General features: G+C 32.9%; 1 protein-coding gene across 1 annotated transcript in view; it reads left to right on the top strand.

The window, feature by feature from the left end:
• Window positions 1-19,911, top strand: part of LOC129219130 (transcription factor SUM-1-like) — a 68,180-nt gene that overhangs the window by 37,926 nt on the left and 10,343 nt on the right. The window contains exon 2 of the mRNA XM_054853450.1: window positions 6,313-6,388. Within this exon, the coding sequence (XP_054709425.1) occupies window positions 6,313-6,388 (76 nt within the window). The remainder of the gene's footprint in view (window positions 1-6,312; window positions 6,389-19,911) is intronic.

Below are 19,911 nucleotides of genomic sequence, written 5' to 3'. Positions count from 1 at the left end.
CCGGAAAGAAATTTGAAACGAATGTAATTTTTTGAACTTCCTCTCATTAGAAGATTTAAATACTTAATTTTTCAATGTCTTTTGACAGACGATATTCACTTCAATACAGCACCGAAAGAATGATAAGGAAATAACGGAGTATATATCGTCGCCTCAGATCAGCCAGTAGGATATCTTAGTGTTATTTCTGGGATTTGATGTCTTAGTGTTGTTCTGAGGCGACGGTATATAATAAGAATAGAAAGGGCAACTTTAATAATTTAAAATAAGCATTCATACAGTGAAACCTGTGTATAACGATACTGTCTATAACAATAAACCTGTCTATAACGACATTTTTTTAGGTCCCAACAGTCTTGTTGTAGGCAGGTTTTACTGTATTACCCCACACAAGGAATTATTTTTGAAGTGTTTACCATGATATTATTTATCTGCTGCAATGTAGATTTGAAAGTTATTTGACTGAAATAAACAATTGATAAAATGAATTAAATGGATATTTTTGATTAAAAAAACATTCGTTTTATTTTTACCCCTAATTAAATAAAGCAAAAGAGCAAAACACATTCATTGTCTTTAAAGGTTTCATCACTGATATTCCAAATAAAGCATGCACGTAGGAAATCTTTAACATTTTATTAAATGAAAAACATATAATATCGTAATTAATTCATAATTATGACGACATATCATTACTATATAATATAGGTTGACATATATTTCGCCCACAAAACACGTGAAAGCAGTTTTTAAACGACAAGCACGTGTGAGAGATGAAATATTATTTGTAAAATACCGTTTAACTTATTGAAAATAATTAAGTAACGTTAAGTAAGACATTAAAGATTGAAAAAAAAAATGAGAATTTTAACTCAGAAAAACACCAGAAATCTTCAAGAAATAATGCTATTTTGTCTTCTTTGTTTTTGAACCGCCAAATGTCATTGTTTTTGCTAATTTCACAGTGCTGCTACGAGTACATGTTTGGAAGCACAAAAACCCAGAATATATAACGTGTCCAGATTAAAATTCATAAAAAAGTATTAGTTAGTAGTAATGTAATAGTATCAGCAGATAAATGGAGTTGTAAATAAATTCTTTAGACGTATGTAAATGCTACTGAAAATAGTTTAAATAAAACCTCATTAAAAACAATGTCCATTAATTATTTGGTTTTATATCTTGATATTCTAAAATATTTTGCACTATTATAAAATATATTTACTTTATAGTGGGAGGTTAATGTTGGAGGTACAAGAGGACACTGTCTCACTGTACCCTCAACAACATGTCCTACTGTACTCCCAAAGCAATATTTTTAAATAAAGAATCAAAAGTTGATCAACGTTTATTAATGAAACAAAGAAAATTACATGCATGCAATCAAGAACGTTTCAGCTTTAAATTAATGCACCGGTATTGACTATTGAATAATAATTTACACCTGAAATTCAAAGCAGTAAAACTTAAATAGATAACAGTGATAGCAATAATAAAAAGTTTACAACTTCCCTATAAGAGGAAATGTGGCAGTGAGTAGTTTCTCGGCATTGTTAAGCATGCTAACTAATTTTTTTTTTTAATTTTAAATACATTTGAATTATAAGGAAAATTTCATTTGTCCCTGTGCATCCTGTGTCCCAAATTTGCCCCGGTCTCCCCTATAGACTTTCATTACAAAGTTTGTCTAAATCATGTTGCACAGCAGCACCTGCCAGGGCAGGGACAAAACTGATGAGAGTTTCTCCTACCGATTGTAAGAGTTATCTCCAAATTTTCCTTTTTGGCACTTACTCCCTTTTGCTTTAGGTTTTTCACATAGCATTATGCAAAAAGAAAAAAAAAAAAAAGAAGATACGGATGCTACAGCAAGTCACCATTTAAAACTCGAGCCACTGATCGAGTTTTTGGGAAAGGAATACTATCTCGTTCTTCATAGTTTTACTTTTTTAAATCCTAAAAAAACCGCGATCGTTTCTGTGTCGATTTTAGATGCGTAAGATGATTTTAATTCTCATCTATAAAAAAAAATCGGAAATGTAGTTCTTTATGGACTAAATTTCCAGAATTTTCTAAATTAGGATCTCAGGTCCTCATGTGCATTGAGCACAATATGCAATAGCTCAATTTTATTTGATTTTTAATATTTTTTAAGATTATTTATTGCGCAATAACATCAACTTACTTTTGAAATGCGAAACACACGAAGACATGAAAATTATTTCTACCTATAAATGTACTTACTTTAAAATAAATTCATTAAAAAAAATATTCCCTTCCATCTCAATATTTTAAGGTTTACTTCATCATCTAACGGTACACTTACGTACGTAACATATGCATTTTGAATTGAAAAGAAATTTCTGTAAACCATTAGATAGAATCCTTTTTCTTATGGTTAAAAAACAGCAAAAGGGGGAGCAATGATGAATTTTGTTTTGAATAAGTCCCTCAGACACATTTGTAGAAACGTATTTCACCACAGGTTAAATTTTACCCTTTATTTACTGGAGGAGCATTTTAATTTTAAAGAAATCAAATTGCTGTAAAATAACACTTCCAATGCAAAAGGGCCACCAAAAAGAGAGATAGAGAGAGAGAGAAGTAAAATATATCAGTAGTAGGTTTATTTTGTTGAGTTCTTTCTGTACTAGTGACATCTCTTTTTGCATGACTCTTTTTGCATGACTCCTTTTGCATTTATTAGGTAATTTGAAATAATTCCATCAAAAGCCCAAAATGAAATACGAGATAATTTCCATAATAATTGCACAAAACTGTAGATTTATTAAAAATAATATTACCCACATTCGATTATATAATCTAAGATGTTATTCAGCCTCAGACTTATGCGAATTAAAATGAAAACTAGGTTTTAAAATCATGATAAAAATTTCCTAATGCTTCTCTTGAAAAACTGGCCGATTTTGAGTTGAGGCGTCTTTCATTGGAAGTTTGAAATCCTGCTGAAGTTTCACAGCTCCAATCTATTTTAGGTTAATGACCTTGGTAATGACTTATAATACAAAGTTTGTTGTATGGTGACTGGCTGTTGCATATAAATTAGGTAATTAAAAATTTAAAATGTTAAAAAAAAACTTTCAGAAATTTAATACAAAAAATCAACATAATTAAATTCCTCAACAAGGGATGAATTTACTTGCAACCCCTGCAAACCAAAATAAACGTGAGAAATAGTATTTTACTAAACTTCAACATGAGATCTTTACATTTGAAATGGACTTCTCTAAGAAGAGAGTAGACAGTAAGAGTGCAGAAGACTCATATCGTTCAGACCAGCCATTTACTTATAGATGTTAGTACCAAGCAAATCTTTAACTGAAAGTTTTCAAATATATCTCCAACCCCCCGTGCTTAGTCAAATAAAATCCATAATCAAGTTTCCCCTTTCATAAGCGAACACTCCCAACTGAGACAGACACAAGGAATAAAAATTTCATTAAGTTCTCAATGTATGAACTTACTGAAGCAAACTCAAGGATTCAAGGAATAAAAATTCCAACAAGCTTCCAATCCGTGTTCTTACTGAAAGAAACTCGGAAAACAAAAATTCTATTAAGTTCCCAATGTGTGAACTTTTTATGCTTGCAAAGGATTTCTTGACGCTCAGATAAAACCGCCAAAGACGCATAGTAGCCATTTGGTAGATGTCAGTTTCAATCGGAAGTCGTTTTGCTGAGACAAAATCCACACATTTCCACCTTGCTATCCTTCTCGATACGTCTGCTGTATCATTAACGCGTAAGAACACGATATAAGGGTGCTTTTCGGAAGTCCCCTGTTGACAACACGCACACAGCTTCTTAGCTGTATCTTCTTGCGTATGTCACTAAGAATTTTTGTTGCCATTCATTTGTGTTAAAGCTTTCGGATTCTATGGTTTCCGCCTCTTTATCTCAAGTACACTTAAGACTCGCCGCGGTTGAGATAGTTTTGTACTTGGGGCCCGTGAGGATAGGATTCTTAATATGGCGAGATATTTTACAGAGGAAACGCGGAAGAAGCTTTTATTAGTGTTGTCGAAAGGAAGTGAAATCCATTAGTTAAGGGAAAACGGCCGTTTTTCTTAGATATTTTGCTCATTTTGTTGCGTTTTTCCTCCTCCCTGGAAGCAAGGTTGGAATTCAAGCAGGGCCGCCGAGAGCCAAGGTGGGCCTTTAGTTTGTTTGGTCGACGGGCACCCACTTCCACCGTAAAACTTATAAGATTTATCCTAATCTGATTCCGAGTCGGACCACCAAAAGGCCAGGCCTCTGATTTCCGACTAGACTGACATGGCCTCTAGCTAGTCATGAATATGAGTAACGGTTGCTTTTGAATTGGACAGCAGACTACTGCTACATAATGCATAAAATCATATTTAAATTTTTAAAAAGATATCTCTAAAAATGAAAATAAAAGCTGCAAAACAGTTCATTAATTTTTTTAAAATTAAAAATGGTATTTGGAAGCCATACATCACAGAAACATCAATTATTTTTTGTTTTAATTACATCAATGAAAATATTTTATGTGTTATGAGAGCTGTAAAGAGCTGTTTTATGTCGTGGAAGTTTTAACACCCTAATGTATACAGTATGTGATATGAAATGCAATTCATGTATTGAAAATATGCAGGTTAATTCAAATTCAATAATATAGTTTTAGTTAAGTATATGAATAAGCATTATTTTAGCTTCAAACATCAGATATGTACCAGGACATTAATTTAGTACAAAGAAATTCTAAGAAACATTCTGAAAGTAAAACATTTTATAAAAGTTTTAAAATTTGTAGGACAGAAGAAATAATAAAAATCGGAACAATTTGAGGCTTTAACAAAGTGAAATGCAACTGATGAAATGTAGCTAAATTACATTACTGGACTGCAGCAAGGTTGCTGAATATGATAATTATAAGGCATTAAAAATAACATATATGATATATTAATACGTGTGCATCTTGTTTCAGTTTGTTTTTCTTTTTTTCCGATTACTAAAAAGGCTGCATTTCTGGCAAAAGAAGAACAGGAGCCCTATATCCATCAGAATTTATATTCACGCGTAAAAGTCTGAAATTTCGTCCAATCTGTAAAAATTAGGTGCTGAACTTAAAGGGTAAAACTGGGGTAATTCTTTTAGTCGTCAGAGGCTGGTAGTAACAATTTCATTGCTAGCCATTTTTTAAAATAGGGATCATTTTTTAAAAAACAAAGTACTAAAGGGCGATTCTCGAAAAAAATGTCCCGTGCGTAACACTAAATTTTTTATTTTACTCAAGTAACTATTAATTAAATATGGGAGTAACTGTTATACTTTCATAGTATATTATTGCATGTATTATTCCCCAACAGCATTATTTTTTAAGGCTTTGTTTAGCTGGAAAAAATAAAAAACTTTACGCACGGGACATTTTTTCAAGAATCGCCCAAAATGATATTAAGAAAAAAAAAATGAAATTAATAATTTAAAGAAATTATTTTCTAGCAATTGTATTTAGAAAGAAATCCTAAACACTGTTATTACTTCATGGTCACTAATTAATATTTTTAAGATAGCCATTAACAGGTGATTTTTTAATTGCCTTTTTTTTTCATTTAATCGCCCTGTGGCCGGTAGTAACCGCTAATTTTGCCCTTCTGCTGTGCTCCCAAGTAAATTAAGTTCAAATTACTATTGTTGCTGAAGAAAAATGTACGCCCAAATACAATATATTTGGTGGAAAATTAATAAACTATTAGTAATAGTAAAAGCGCGCAATGCAATATTTGCTCAGATCGCAACAGAAGCAACATAATTACTCACAGTCAACCGGCACAACTTTGCCGGCTTTTGAAAGCCGAGGGTATGAAGTTCCACTAAAGTTTAAAAAACGAGCTAATAGATGCAGGAGAGTTATCATTGCACAAAGAGCTACCGCATCTATTAGCTGATTTTATCCATTAATAGAGCGCCAAATATCATCATGTTCTAAAATCGCCAAGGATGTCGCACTCAACGAAGTTATCCCGGCTGACGGTATATTCAAAGTAAGTACTACTCGCATTGAGTCAATTTTTACACTAAAGTTTACTCCTTCGTTCAATATTTTTCTCATAAAATTTTAATGCATTTCAAAGGACATTAATTTTCAGGAGAGTCTAAAAACTGTAAGGTGAGTTGTACAGCATGGCTTTTGAAATTTAGACTTTAGTAAAATGTAAGGGTAAAAGAAATTTTATTGTTATTAAAAAAATGTCTGGACGATGTTTGATATGTTAAGATTATATTGATTTTCGATTACATTAAACTGAAAGTTTCTCTTTTATTTTAGACTGTGAACAGCCCTCCTTATATCCGTGATCAATTCCAAAGATATCCAGAAAGGAACCAATTTTCAGCAATGAGTGGTAAGTTTCATAACGAAAAAGTGAAAGTTTTTTCATAAATTGAAAGCAAAATATAACGTTGTTGTAAACTTCAATGTTTTCAATTAAAAATTTCTAGCAGTATAATAACAAAACAATTTCAGATAAAGAGATAAGAATTGTATTTAATTTCAAGTCTGTTGCAGTTTATCAGTTTTTTTTTAAATAAAAGTTTAAGTACATGTATTGAAGTCTATGGGCTTGGCGAGAAGTAATTGAAATATTGCCATGTTGGCATGTTTTTGGCGGCTTATTTTTGATCCAAAAATTTGGCGAGAAATTACCTTAAAGTGTACAAACTCAAGAAATAAATAAAACTTTAATATAGATCTTTAGAAAGAACAAGAGAAAAAGTTTTAAGTTCAGGTGATCTTCTCCCTCCAAGCTTTATCTGTGAAGGAAAATACCAACTCCTCAAGAATAAAGAAAAAGACACAATATTATTCTGTTAATTTGACTATTTACACAAAAGCAGGCACATTATAAATTCTGCATTCGATGCCCTATTGTTTTTTTTCAAAACTCAAACTTTTCATATTTAGTACCACAAAATACAAATATTCCAAAGAAGTGCCCTCAAGGCGGAGCTCCAAATTTTAGCTCCAGTGATATTAATACCTTATTGCTCAGAAAAGGAGTTACTGATACTCGCTAACCATTCCCCCCCCCATTATTGATCTCTGGTTTATATACTCGTTAGTATGCAGTGGTTGACTACCCTTTCAATGCCAATGCAAAACCTGTTAAACCACTGCTTTTTACGAAAACAAACTTTTCAACTGGGATGTTTAGGAATAAGGGACTCAAATGTTTTGCGAACCAAAGTTACCGCAATTCATTTATCAATTTCTATAAAAATCATATATTTTTTGATATATAATCCCCATCCTTCTTTACATTCTTATTTTTACTCTTTTTGCTTGTGATAAAACTCATGTACCTTAATTTGTTCGCGCTTTGATTAACACCAAACATCATTTTAGGTATTTTAATATTATGCACAAAAAGGGGTTTGAACGGGTATAAAGTGGAAAAAAATTTCAGTAAAATAGATAGTTGGAATATTCATACTATCAGCAACTAAACATTTTATGAGATTAAGGTTAAACTACAAATTTTAGAAAGGTATCCTGAATTCGTAATTCAGTTGTTAAGCAAAATGTCAATCATAATAATTTCAATCTTTTTTAAGGAGTAAATAGAGACAACTTTTGACCGTGAAATAAAGTTACATTATACAAATTTGTAAAATGCGGAGAAATAATAATAATAAAAAAAAAAAAAACGTTACGGTTTCAGACGCTTAAAACATGCAAGAAAATGTGTTACATTATACCTCGTGGAAAATCTGCAGCAGTCAAAATTGTTTAATGCTCTATGAAAAGAAAAATGTGATTTCAAAATCAAAGCAATTTTTTTTCTTATATGTTTTGAAAGTAAATATTCCGTTGAAATTTCAAATTTACATCAGAAAAATATGTTCTATAATGTTAAATGATTCATTTGAGATAAATAGTATGGTCATTTTATCACGCTATTATTAATCTAACTTTAAAGTTGAAACTTATGTATTCTTGTTAAAATCTTTGAATTTTTATATGCGAGCCTTTAATATAAAATCATCTCTTTTTTTGGCATATTTATTTTATTTTTAATCCCAGTACTTGAAAAATATTTCAAAAAGTTTAAAGTTAGTATTTTATTTACTTAAATTATTTAACTATCTAAATGAATCGCTGAATTTATGCCATTAATATGGTATTGAAACTTAATTTATGTACGCGCCATCATAATTTTATAATAAGAGAGGCCATGTGCTTATCTATCTGTCATTAGAAAGACCATTGCGAAGTCCTTCGTTTTTCGTGAATTGCGCATTGATTTTTCTACTGGTAGAGATACCAGTCCACTGCCCCTAGTCTTATGTTATCCGGGAAAATTCTTGCAAATATTTTATTTTCTTATCCTGAAAGGATGCCTTGGGTTGAATATGATTAGTTTTTAATTTGTGAACTATGGCAAAGCCATGCGGTATTGAAAATAGCCGTTCAGTACTTCTCACAAAAGTACTGCTTTAAAAAATCCATTAAACATTGAAATGAAACCTTCTAAAAAAACACACGAAATTCGAGACTTTATAGATATCATCTTGCTACCAAGTGTCAAAATAGAATATTTTGTGCGAAAGTATCCCAAATAATCAAAAATAAAAGTACAAAAATAAAAGGAATAGTTTAATGTAATTCGTTACTGTACGTAAGCACTTGGGGGAATAAATGTTCAAAACTCAGAAAAATAATTCATTCAGTTCTAGTTAAATTTAAATCCTAGTGTTAGTAAATAAATAACATAACCATTTGCTTATACTGAAAAATATATCTTCAATAGAGTAGCACATTCGTATATCCGTAGGCTAAGCCGCTTGGAGTCGAAAGGGAACTCGTTTGCCATGAAAAACGTTTGGAGAATTTGGGTCTAGTGATTTTTAACAACGCTCTATTCACAGAAGATCCGTCTGAGCTAAAAACGATGTTATTCTACTTATGCAAAAGATTTTTTTATTTTTTATTTTTTCAAACGAGAGAGGTTCACAGTTGCACACTCCAATGAAAGACCGCTAAAAATATTGTTGCTGGAGACTTGCCCGCCCCATCCGTCCCTATTGATTATTTGCTTTTAAATTCAATTTGTATTGTATTGCAACGATAGAAAGGAATTTTAAGTCAAAGCGTTTTAGACTATTTTGGTTTTTGTTTTTGTTTTCTTTCCTGTTGAGCACTGACCGAAAGCTGGCAGAATAATTAGACTATTGCACTGCTCAAGTTGAAATTTTAAGTCCATGGTATTTTGAGCTTGATTTGGTACTTGAATGCTGGTGAAACCTTTTCATAATAGGCATACAGTAATCGTTGAGCAAAATAATAGTGGGGTTTAAATAATAAATTGTGCTATAAACATTCTAGTGTCAATATATTTCTTCACTGACTTTTGGTTTTGAACTTCATTGCAAATTGGTTTTGTTTCATTGCACTTAATCTGGATTCAGAAATCTCAAAACAAATTTCTATTTGAACTGAAAGTATTGAAATTAAAAACGCTGTTTGTTAAAAGGAAAAGAGCTAATTTTTGTCTCTCAGAGAGAAAAAAAAAACTGTATTAAGAGATTAACTGTAGATTAACTGTAAAAATATATAGGTCATAAGTTTTGAAAATCCCCACACTAAAAATAAATTAATAATTAAAAAAAATGAATTTGTATAGTTACTATATCAATGTTCTTAAAATTTATCAGGGTAAAAATTCATTTAAGCATCATTATCTTTTGCACTTCAACGATTATGAACGAATAAATTTAAAAGACTAAAATTGTTGAATGTAATCGCTTTCTCCATTGGTTTAAAAGAAAGAACTGTGCTTACATCTTATTGGAAAAGACATTTGCAGCTTTCCACGGAGTTCGCAAAATCTCTTCTTTAATCCACCATCGGACTTTGGAGAAAGCTTATTGCTATTTGAGAAACATCATTGGATACTGAAAATCTGCCCTCTATTCTATTTAAAGAGCCGCAGTCTGTTTATCAGGGCTTCTTCACTACTTTCTCTATGTTTTGCTGTATGTGTGTCCCCATGTTTCGTATTAAACGTATTTGTTTATGTTCAGCTGTCTGAATCTCTGCTTTACACAACCTTTCAACAGCAGAGCGTGGTTAGTTCTAAGTTTTTCCCAGCTACTAAATCACTGCAGTAGCGGAGTAACATGGGGGACGAGATAAAATATTCCGTTGAGCCTTTTGACGGAAGGAATTTCTTTCTGTGGTGCAGGAGAATGGAAGCGGTTTTCGCAGCAACGAATTTAGAGATGTTTTTGGAACGTGAAGCGGATTCTTCGAAAGCTCATGAACTTTTAGCGAGTAAGAAGGCATATGCCTTGATGTTATCATTTCTTAGTGATAAAGTTTTAGTTTCGCTTTCGGAAGAAAATACTTGTGCTGAAGTAATTGCAAAATTGAAATCGATATATGTTCGAGAAGGAGCGGTCAGTCAGATATTGGTTAGAAAGAGACTTTCAACTTTGAAAATGAAAAAGGACTCATCCATGCAGGAGCATATTGATGAAGTGAACAAGCTCATTGCCCAACTAAAATCGTGTGGCGTGAAAGTGAGTGACATGGACAGTATTGTCTATCTTTTGATGTCTCTTCCAGCAGAGTATGACGCATCGAAATCTGCAATAGAAAATCAGCCTTCGGAGAACTTGACTTTAGAGTTTGTTTGCGGTCGTCTTCTGGATGCTGAAGCGCTGATAAGAGATCGTCGAGTCTCGGAGCCCAAATCTTGGAAAACAGAGTCATCGAATGGTGCAGCCTTTTCTACAAATCATCGGGTAGTGTGTAACAAGTGTCGCAAAACAGGGCACATTGCGAAATTTTGTAGAAGTAACATAGTTTGCTACCAGTGCGGAAGAAAAGGACATTTTAAGAGGAATTGCACAGTCCAGACGGGAAAGAATACTTCATCAAAGGATGGAGCAGTTGCAGTGACTTTCGTTGTTGGCGAAGTAGAACATCGGTCATTTATAGTAGATAGCGGATCTACAGCTCATATGTGTGCACATCGGGAATGGTTTGAGGAGTTAAAACCATCCTCAGGAACTGTGTCATGCGCTGCAAAAACCAGTAAACTGGAAGTAAAAGGAATAGGAACTATTCGCGGTGTATTAGGTGACGGTGTGCAGGAGATCCTACTGAAAGATGTGTTATATGTTCCAGAAATAAATGGAAACCTCATTTCAGTGAAACAGATACAAAAAGCTGGATACACTGTGAGCTTCAAAAATGACGAAGCAGTTATTGAAAAGGGAAGTACAAATTTCGTTTTGTGCAAGCTGAATTCAAAAGGTCAATATGCAAGTGATTTTGTTCCCTTCATTTCAAATTCCTTTGTTGCAGAAAAAGATGGAGGTGAACTGTGGCATCGCAGGTTAGGACACTCCGGAAACCATGTTCTGAGCAAACTAGGATTACCAACAAGTGAAAAATTTTGTGAAAACTGTGTGTTAGCGAAGCAGTCCGCGAACCCTATAGGAATAGGAAACCGAAGAAGAGAAAAAGCTCCCATGATGACAATCCATTCTGACCTATGCGGTCCGGTCAACCCACCAACTCAAGCGGGTGAAAGGTATGTTTTAACATTAGTTGATGATTATTCTCGTTTTTGTGAAGTTCGTCTTCTTAAAAAGAAAAGTGATGTTCCGGTGGAAATCAAAAAGTTTCTCAAATTGAATGAAAGCGTTCGAAAAATTCGTTGTGATAATGCCCAGGAATATGTTTCAGGTGAACTTAAAGTGATAGCAAATAAACTTGGAGTTACGATAGATCCCTGCCCCCCTTATACTCACGAATTGAACGGAATTTCAGAGCGGATGAACAGATCACTTTTTGATAAAGCCCGTGCACTTTTATATGATGCAAATTTACCTAAGAACTGTTGGGGATATGCTATTCAAGTTGCAGCATATATTCATAACAGAATCCCTAGTTCAAGCATAAATGAAATGTCACCCTTTGAACTAAAATATTCCCAGAAACCGGATTTAAATCAAATTAAATTATTTGGTTGTGATGCTTATGCCAAAATTCCTGATACTCGCAGACAAAAATTAGAACCGAAATCTAAGCGAATGATCTTCATTGGATATTCTAGCATTGGATATCGATTAATGGATCCTGATACGCACAGAGTTACTGTGTCACGTAATGTTCGCTTCAATGAAAATAAAGTATATGTGCAAGATAGAAGTAATTCACCAGACAAGCTTTCGAAAGGAGAAGAAAAAGACGAAGAAAAACACGACAGAAATGTAAATAAAGAGTTAGGAGAAAACGAAACCAAAACGCCCGCAGCTACACCCCGACGATCAAAAAGAAAAAGTAAAAAGACAGAACAATATGAAGCAATGTACACGTCAGAAGAGACGTTGACCTTTTATGACATCTCAAAACTACCGGAAGAACAACAAGCCCAGTGCAAAGTCGCGATGGGGGAAGAATTGCGCTCCATCCAGATAAACAAAACTTGGGAACTGGTAGATCTCCCTGATAACGCGACCCCCATAAAGTGTAAGTGGGTGTTTAGGAAGAAAAGAGACGAAACTCTCAAAGTCGCAAGGGGAGACCAGCAGAAGGAATGCGTAGAAACTTATTCGCCAGTCATTGGGATGCCTTGTTTACGATTAGTTCTTGTTTCGATTCTTCAAGAGGATTTAAAGGCTTATGTGATGGATGTGAAAACAGCTTTTCTGAATGGTGAGTTGCAAGAAATTGTTTTTATGGAACAACCGCAAGGATTCAACGATTCATCTGGCAGAGTATGCAAATTAAATAAAAGTTTATACGGATTAAAACAAGCTCCTAGACAATGGTTCTTCAGATTTTCGCAATTTATGTTAAAAATTAATTTTAAGCAGTTAAACTCGGAACCGTGTATTTTCATCAGAATTGTGAATGGAAGAAAAATAATAATTTGTTTATATGTTGATGATATTCTTATCGCTGGATCAGATGTTTCAGAAATAATAATTGTGATTAAACTTCTTCAAAATGAATTTCAGATGTCCAAACTCGAACCAGCTTCTGAGTTTTTAGGAATTCGTATGGAATTTACTTCTACTAAATTAGTGCTAGATCAAAAGGAGTATATTCTTAAAATATTGAAGAGATTTAACATGAGTGAGTGCAAGCCGAGTGCAACACCTTTAGAAGCAAAGTCAACTCCAGCTGACTTTGAGAAAGGAACTATCTTCAAAGGACCTTACCGTGAACTAGTTGGATCTTTATTGTATCTTGCGATGACAACACGACCCGACATACTGTTCGCTGTGAACTGTCTCAGTCAATTGCAGGAGAATCCAACAGAATCGGCTTGGAATGGACTTAAAAGAATTCTGCGATATTTAAAAGGTACATCGGATTATAAAATTGTGTATAGTAAGTGTTGTGACTCTAATGTTGATTTATCTATGTATGTTGATTCAGATTGGGCATCAGATCCGCGTGATCGCAAATCAGTTTCAGGTTACGTTATTTTTTTATAAAAAGTGTCCAATTTTAGGGAGCGTGAAGAAACAAAGTTCAATAGCTGTTTCTTCTACTGAAGCTGAGGTACTCGCAGTTGGTAAGTCTTTAATAGATCTAGTGTATTATAAAAATATTGCATGTGAATTTCTTACTGTAAATAACATTGTCATATATGAAGATAATCAGTCTGCAATCAAATGTATAACTAATGAAAATAGTTCTGGTAGATTGAAACATATTGATGTTAAGTTAAAGTTTATTAGAAATATTTTAAATGTTGAAAATATATATATTGAATATGTTTCTACTGATAAACAAATTGCTGATATGTTTACAAAGGCTCTTCCAAAATTTAAATTGCATGAACTTATGTCATTGTGTTGTTTAGTAATAAGCGATTAAGGGCGGGTGTTGAATGTAATCGCTTTCTCCATTGGTTTAAAAGAAAGAACTGTGCTTACATCTTATTGGAAAAGACATTTGCAGCTTTCCACGGAGTTCGCAAAATCTCTTCTTTAATCCACCATCGGACTTTGGAGAAAGCTTATTGCTATTTGAGAAACATCATTGGATACTGAAAATCTGCCCTCTATTCTATTTAAAGAGCCGCAGTCTGTTTATCAGGGCTTCTTCACTACTTTCTCTATGTTTTGCTGTATGTGTGTCCCCATGTTTCGTATTAAACGTATTTGTTTATGTTCAGCTGTCTGAATCTCTGCTTTACACAACCTTTCAACAAAAATAACCCAATATCTCATCCCGTCTCACATGTGGTCTAAGTCATGCATAATAAACTATTTGAAATTAGCATTAACACACACTCCTTAATAGCGCAACCACAAATTTTACTCCTTTCGTTCTATGCCAACATATAAAACATTTTAATACATTTTAGTGGAAATTGAAAGGCACGAACAGCTGCGGAATTCAGACCTGCGTGCTGTAAATAGGCACAACTAGACATCAATTGAGGCAGTGAGAAGCAAAGGGATGCAAGTGGCAAAATTACAAATTTGGAGATAATCATTACACATGGTAGATGAACCTCTCCTTTGTCTTGGGGCAAGAGATGGTACTAGTAGCCCTGGTAGGTGCTGTTATACAGCATGATTCACAAAAAAATTTCAATAAATGCCTACCAAGGACGTTATCTTTAAACGCGTTTTACTCAAAACTTGAAAATGTCCTATTACATCCCTTTGCTCCTCACTGCCTCAATTGCAAAAAAATGGCCAAAACCAAAATAGCAGAAACCCAAAACGGGAAAAAGTACCCTTTTTCCTTTATTTGCACATCCTCCAGATATTTGTAGTTAATAACTTGTTTAGAAAAAAAAGTAATTGTTTTAGAGGTATGGGCGCCGAGAGCCACAGCTCTTATCAGTTTGGTCGCCGAACTCCCCCCCCCCCTTCCATAAAACTCATAGAACTTTTGCTATTCCGAATCCGAGTCAGCCCCCTCTAAGCGCCGGACCCCTTGTTTTCACCAATAGGTTGGCGTGGCCTCTCGTCCGCTTTGTTGATAGGTACCTACTACTTAAACTAAAACGGTTAAAAACATTTTAACTCTGGATGAACTAATAATTAAAATGTAATATTATATCCATACTTTATCTAAATTAGAAATAAATGCAATATCCACACGAGATAGAAGAGGCGATTAGTCATTCAATAATAACCAGGCTATAAATCTCAAGATAGAAATGCTCTAATCCAACTAATGATGTAAGATGGTAATAAACGTCATATAAGTTGAAAATACAAGTTCCATTAAAGAAATTGCATCCAGATAATTTAAGTAGGGATTATGTGCTTACATGTTTTTAAAGTAACATTTTCCATTCGTTTTTTATGCATGTTTGCGTATGAGTAAGAGAATGTGGGACAAAGTGAAATGGTGAAATACTCACTACTATTAGTGCCACCTATCTTGAAATATTTTACCTTATGTAATAGTACATGTAGTCGATTCCAGTCAGGAAAAAAATACCGTCGAAAATTAAAGCATGTGATAATGCAGGCAATTTTTCACAAATTGATACTCATATTGTAATATTTTGATGTAACTAAAAAAAATATTGCTATAAAATGATTAACTTCTTGTTAGTAACATTTCAAATATTAATGGGACTTTCTAATACTCGGGGCAGTATTTATTTAGTAAATATATAGCTTATTTGTAGTTTGAATATTTTGTACAATCAGTCAAGTACATACGGGGCAAAGTGAAAAAGTACTTATTTACTAAAGCACTTATGTATTTATTTATTAAGGGGTCACAGTACCTTTCAAGCACAATCTTTTAATTTATATAAATTTTATATTTCTTTGAAACCATAACATGCCTACTTATTTCGTTATCAACAATTTATTTTCAAAATTTAAAAATATTGCCTACTTTTTTTGAAAATTCAAAAAATTGAGGAAAATTTCAACTTTTTAAAATACCTAAGGCTTTTTTATTTTTTCACTAATTTAAAAAACGCTTTTTGCAAAACGATCACTATAATCATCTCTAAAAATCTGTGCATTCATTTGCTTATGAGTTCATTCGAAAATGTTTTGTGATTAATTATGTAAAAAATCAAAGTTTTTTTAAAAAAAATTTGATTTTTAAAGGTTTAACATGCTCTAAACACTAGAGTAATTTATAAAATGCTTATCCCACGCACAGTTTTGTCAAATATGTTATCCCAATTGCAAAAAGTATTACTTTAAAGCTGTATCTTTAATAGAAAAAAATCCTTAGGGATTCTAATAACATGAAAACACACACACACACACAAAAACATTATCGGGGAAAAAGCAATTTGAAATTTTTCTTTTGCATAAGAACACATAGGGAGTATGGCCTAAAACCACTCATAACTTTTTAAATATTTGAACTAAAGCATTGAAACTTTTCCCCTGCGTTCAGAATAGTTTTTTGTTTTGAAATAAGCAATAAAATTTTTTTTGATCGTTTCATCATTTTTGAGGTACTGTAACCCCTTAATAAATTCATTTACATTCCTTCATTTCGTATTTTACTTACTTATTTTCTTATTCATTCACTCTTTCACTCACATTTATTTTTCTTCATACATTAATTTATTTATTAAAATATTTCTTTAATAATTTCTTTAATATTTAATATCTCTTTAACATTTCTTTAATATCATAAACCTTTTAAACTAAACACCGCTTACGATTTTTTTTTAAATATTCAAGCTGAAAGACATTTCGTTCTCCTCTGAAGCAAGTGGGAATATTAAAAGAGGTTATGGGACATTTTTTCTTCCTTTGAAAAACCTATTTGAAATAAACGATTCTATTAAATTCCCGACTGAAAATGTTTTCCAAATTGTTTGGACCTGTAATGACCCCTTGTGAGTTGTAGCTGTTATATTCCGTTATTATGGCTTTAAATTAAAAAAAAAGAAAATGGAATAGTTGCCACTGATGCTTTGCATAAGAAAGACTTGGAGGTTGCGGATTCAATGTTTGTTTCGCACGAAAATATCCGGTCCGTTCCCGCAAAACTAATACAAATCCTGTTCATCACACTTGAATTGTGTTTAGGAATTTTAATATTAACCACCAATCCTCTCATCAATCATTTTTCTATAAATTATCCATTTATTTGAGTATAATAAAAGTTCCCGCAAAACCAGTACAAATCATGTTCGTCACACTTGAATTGTGTTTAGGAATTTTAATATTAACCACCAATCCTCTCATCAATCATTTTTCTATAAATTCTCCATTTATTTGAGTATGATAAAAGTCCCAATGGTAATGAATATTTCTTTAATACTGTTTCATTATCTTTTTCTTTATTTACTCAACCTTTTATTTACTGATTCATTTGATCAAAAATATTTTTTATAATCGAACAGAAAGTATTTCACTGGAAAAATATTTTATTTTTCACTTCACCTTTTCCTTTTTTGAAGTGAGAATGTTACGCGGCATCTTATGAAAATTCCACGGGAGAAGATAATTAGAAAACTCAATTATGAAATAACTGACTGATCTGTGCGAAGCATTTGCCCTCGACAACAATAATTCAAAAAAGTTGAGTTTTTAAGTGCAATGTTACGAATAACAGCTAAAATTTGACTTTTTATTTTTCCCTGATGGCGGTGAAAAAAAATCTTTAAAATCATGTCTCATTATGTATTTTGCAAACAACGACCGTACCCCTCCCCCTCTGCCCCCCCCCCCAAAAAAAAACTCATTTGAGAAAAATTACATATGATACTGTGACTTACTATATTAAAGTTTTCTTTTCTGACTTTGATATAACACGCAACCGTGGTTCAGAATTCTGCCTCCAATGAGTTATAAAATTATGCAGGGTGGCGCAAAAGTAATGTCATAATTTGAATTGACCGCCATTTTTGCAGATGGCGCCTAATGTCACTGTGCTTTGATATTTATGATGTAGATATATAGTGAATTAGTTGTCAACAAGCCAGGGAGCGATACTCAAGAACGTGGATTTATTGTTACTGCCTATTTGAAGAATTTTAAATCTGTTGTTTAAACGCAATGTTAATTTTATCGTCATTTTGCCTGTCTTCGTGTTTCATGTGCTCGAACAATTAAGGGGTTTACCACAACAAACCATGAACCTTGAAAGTCTTGAAAGCTAACATTGAAAAAGAAATAGTCAATTTGGAGACAGATGTTTTGCGAGCAACAATTGAAATTGCCGTAAAACGATCAAAATTATGCATCAACTCGAGAGGTAGCCCTTTGAGCGATATTTTTTTTTCCAAGTAATGTCACCAATTTTACTTTCAAATAAATCTTTGATGAAAACAGAACTTTTTTTTCATTTATAACAAAATGGCAGGCAATTCAAATTATGACATTTCTTTTGCGCCACCTTGTATATTCATGGAAATTAGGATCAGAATTCTGCTGAGGAAAATAAGTTATTAAAACGACATTTTTGGTTCATGGGAATTTAAACTCGCGACTTCCGAATTATTAGCACGCCGTTTTAACCAACCGAACCAATGGGCCTCTATTTCCAATTGCTATACAGTAAAGCATTGCGTAATAAATAGAAAATAAATAGTTTTTTTTCCCAACAAAATTGCCAAAATATAACTTTTCTGTTTATTTTTCTTCAAAAGTGGTCTAAAAAAATCTTTAAAATGATGCTCCACTTATGAAGTTTGATCAAGTAGTTATGGCATTCCCACAAAAAAAAAAAAAAAAAAAAAAAAAAAAAAGCCTTTGAGAAATAATACATATGATTGATACATTTATATGGTATTTGGGAAATGCTTCTAGTTGTCAATTTCCGAATTGGATCTTTAAAGCTAATCGAATTCTGTAATCGTCTTCTTTTGGTGAAAGCACTGTACATGAGCAATTCATAATCCCAGATGAAGTTCAATGCGGACAAAGTTGTGGTGGCTTTAATATTGTTTAAACCAGAACACACACGATTTAAATGCATAATGCAATAGTATAATTGCAATATGCGTAAGGAATCTCGGAGTTCATGTACGAAGGATTCCTAAAACGTTTTTAGGATTTTGGAAATTCTTAGTACTGAAGATCGGTAAATTTTGAAACGAGAATGTTACGTGCCATCTTATGAAAATTTCACGGAAAAGGAACATGGAAAAACTCAGGTATTAAGTACTGTACACAAAGTATCTTCGAAAACGCGCCTTGAAATTCTGTTTTCATTTCAAAAAGGTAGTATTTTTAAGCGAATTATAGCCCCCCCGCCCCCCATCACAATTTTTTTAGATAATGCATTCAGAAAGACTTAACAAGTTCAAGATGTAGACAAAGATAAAATATTATTATTATAATCTTCAAGAATTTACACTACGCTCCTTGGCATCATATGTAAAACATTTCATACTTCTTGTTCATTTCAAAAAGCTAGACTTTTTAAAATGAATTATAAACATTAGAAACTTCTAAGATGATCCGGGAAGACGTTACATTTTCAGGATGTAAGAAAAAAGATAAAATATTATCATTATAATCTTCATGCATTTACGCTATGCTCCTTGGCATCATATGTAAAAATCTATTTCAGACTAGTCCACAATATATTAGGGCAATATATCTTATATGAAAGTAACCCTATACTATGGAAAAACGGAGTTTTTGGCAAATGCACAATTTCGACATTAGTTTTTTAGCTCAAGCACCGATTATACGCATTAACGTTGGCACACAACCGGTTCCAGTACCTAAACTTTGGAAACCGAAGCTGCAACTTTCGTCAAACGGCAATTCCGTGTTAAAGTCGCATCCTACGCTTATCGTACACTGGCAGAGATTCCAACTTCAGCAGCAACAGATGCGGTGTGAAGATGATGAATCCTTCAGATCCGGAGCGTTGAAGTTCGATTCTTCAGATGCGATGAATTTTGTTGAGATTTAATAACACCCCCGAAGGACATCATTCCGC

This window comes from Uloborus diversus, chromosome 3, assembly GCF_026930045.1.
Source record: "Uloborus diversus isolate 005 chromosome 3, Udiv.v.3.1, whole genome shotgun sequence".
NCBI classification, from domain to species: Eukaryota; Metazoa; Arthropoda; class Arachnida; order Araneae; family Uloboridae; genus Uloborus; species Uloborus diversus.
The sequence above is the reverse complement of the archived record's forward strand: the minus strand, read 5'-3'. Positions and strand labels throughout refer to the sequence as shown.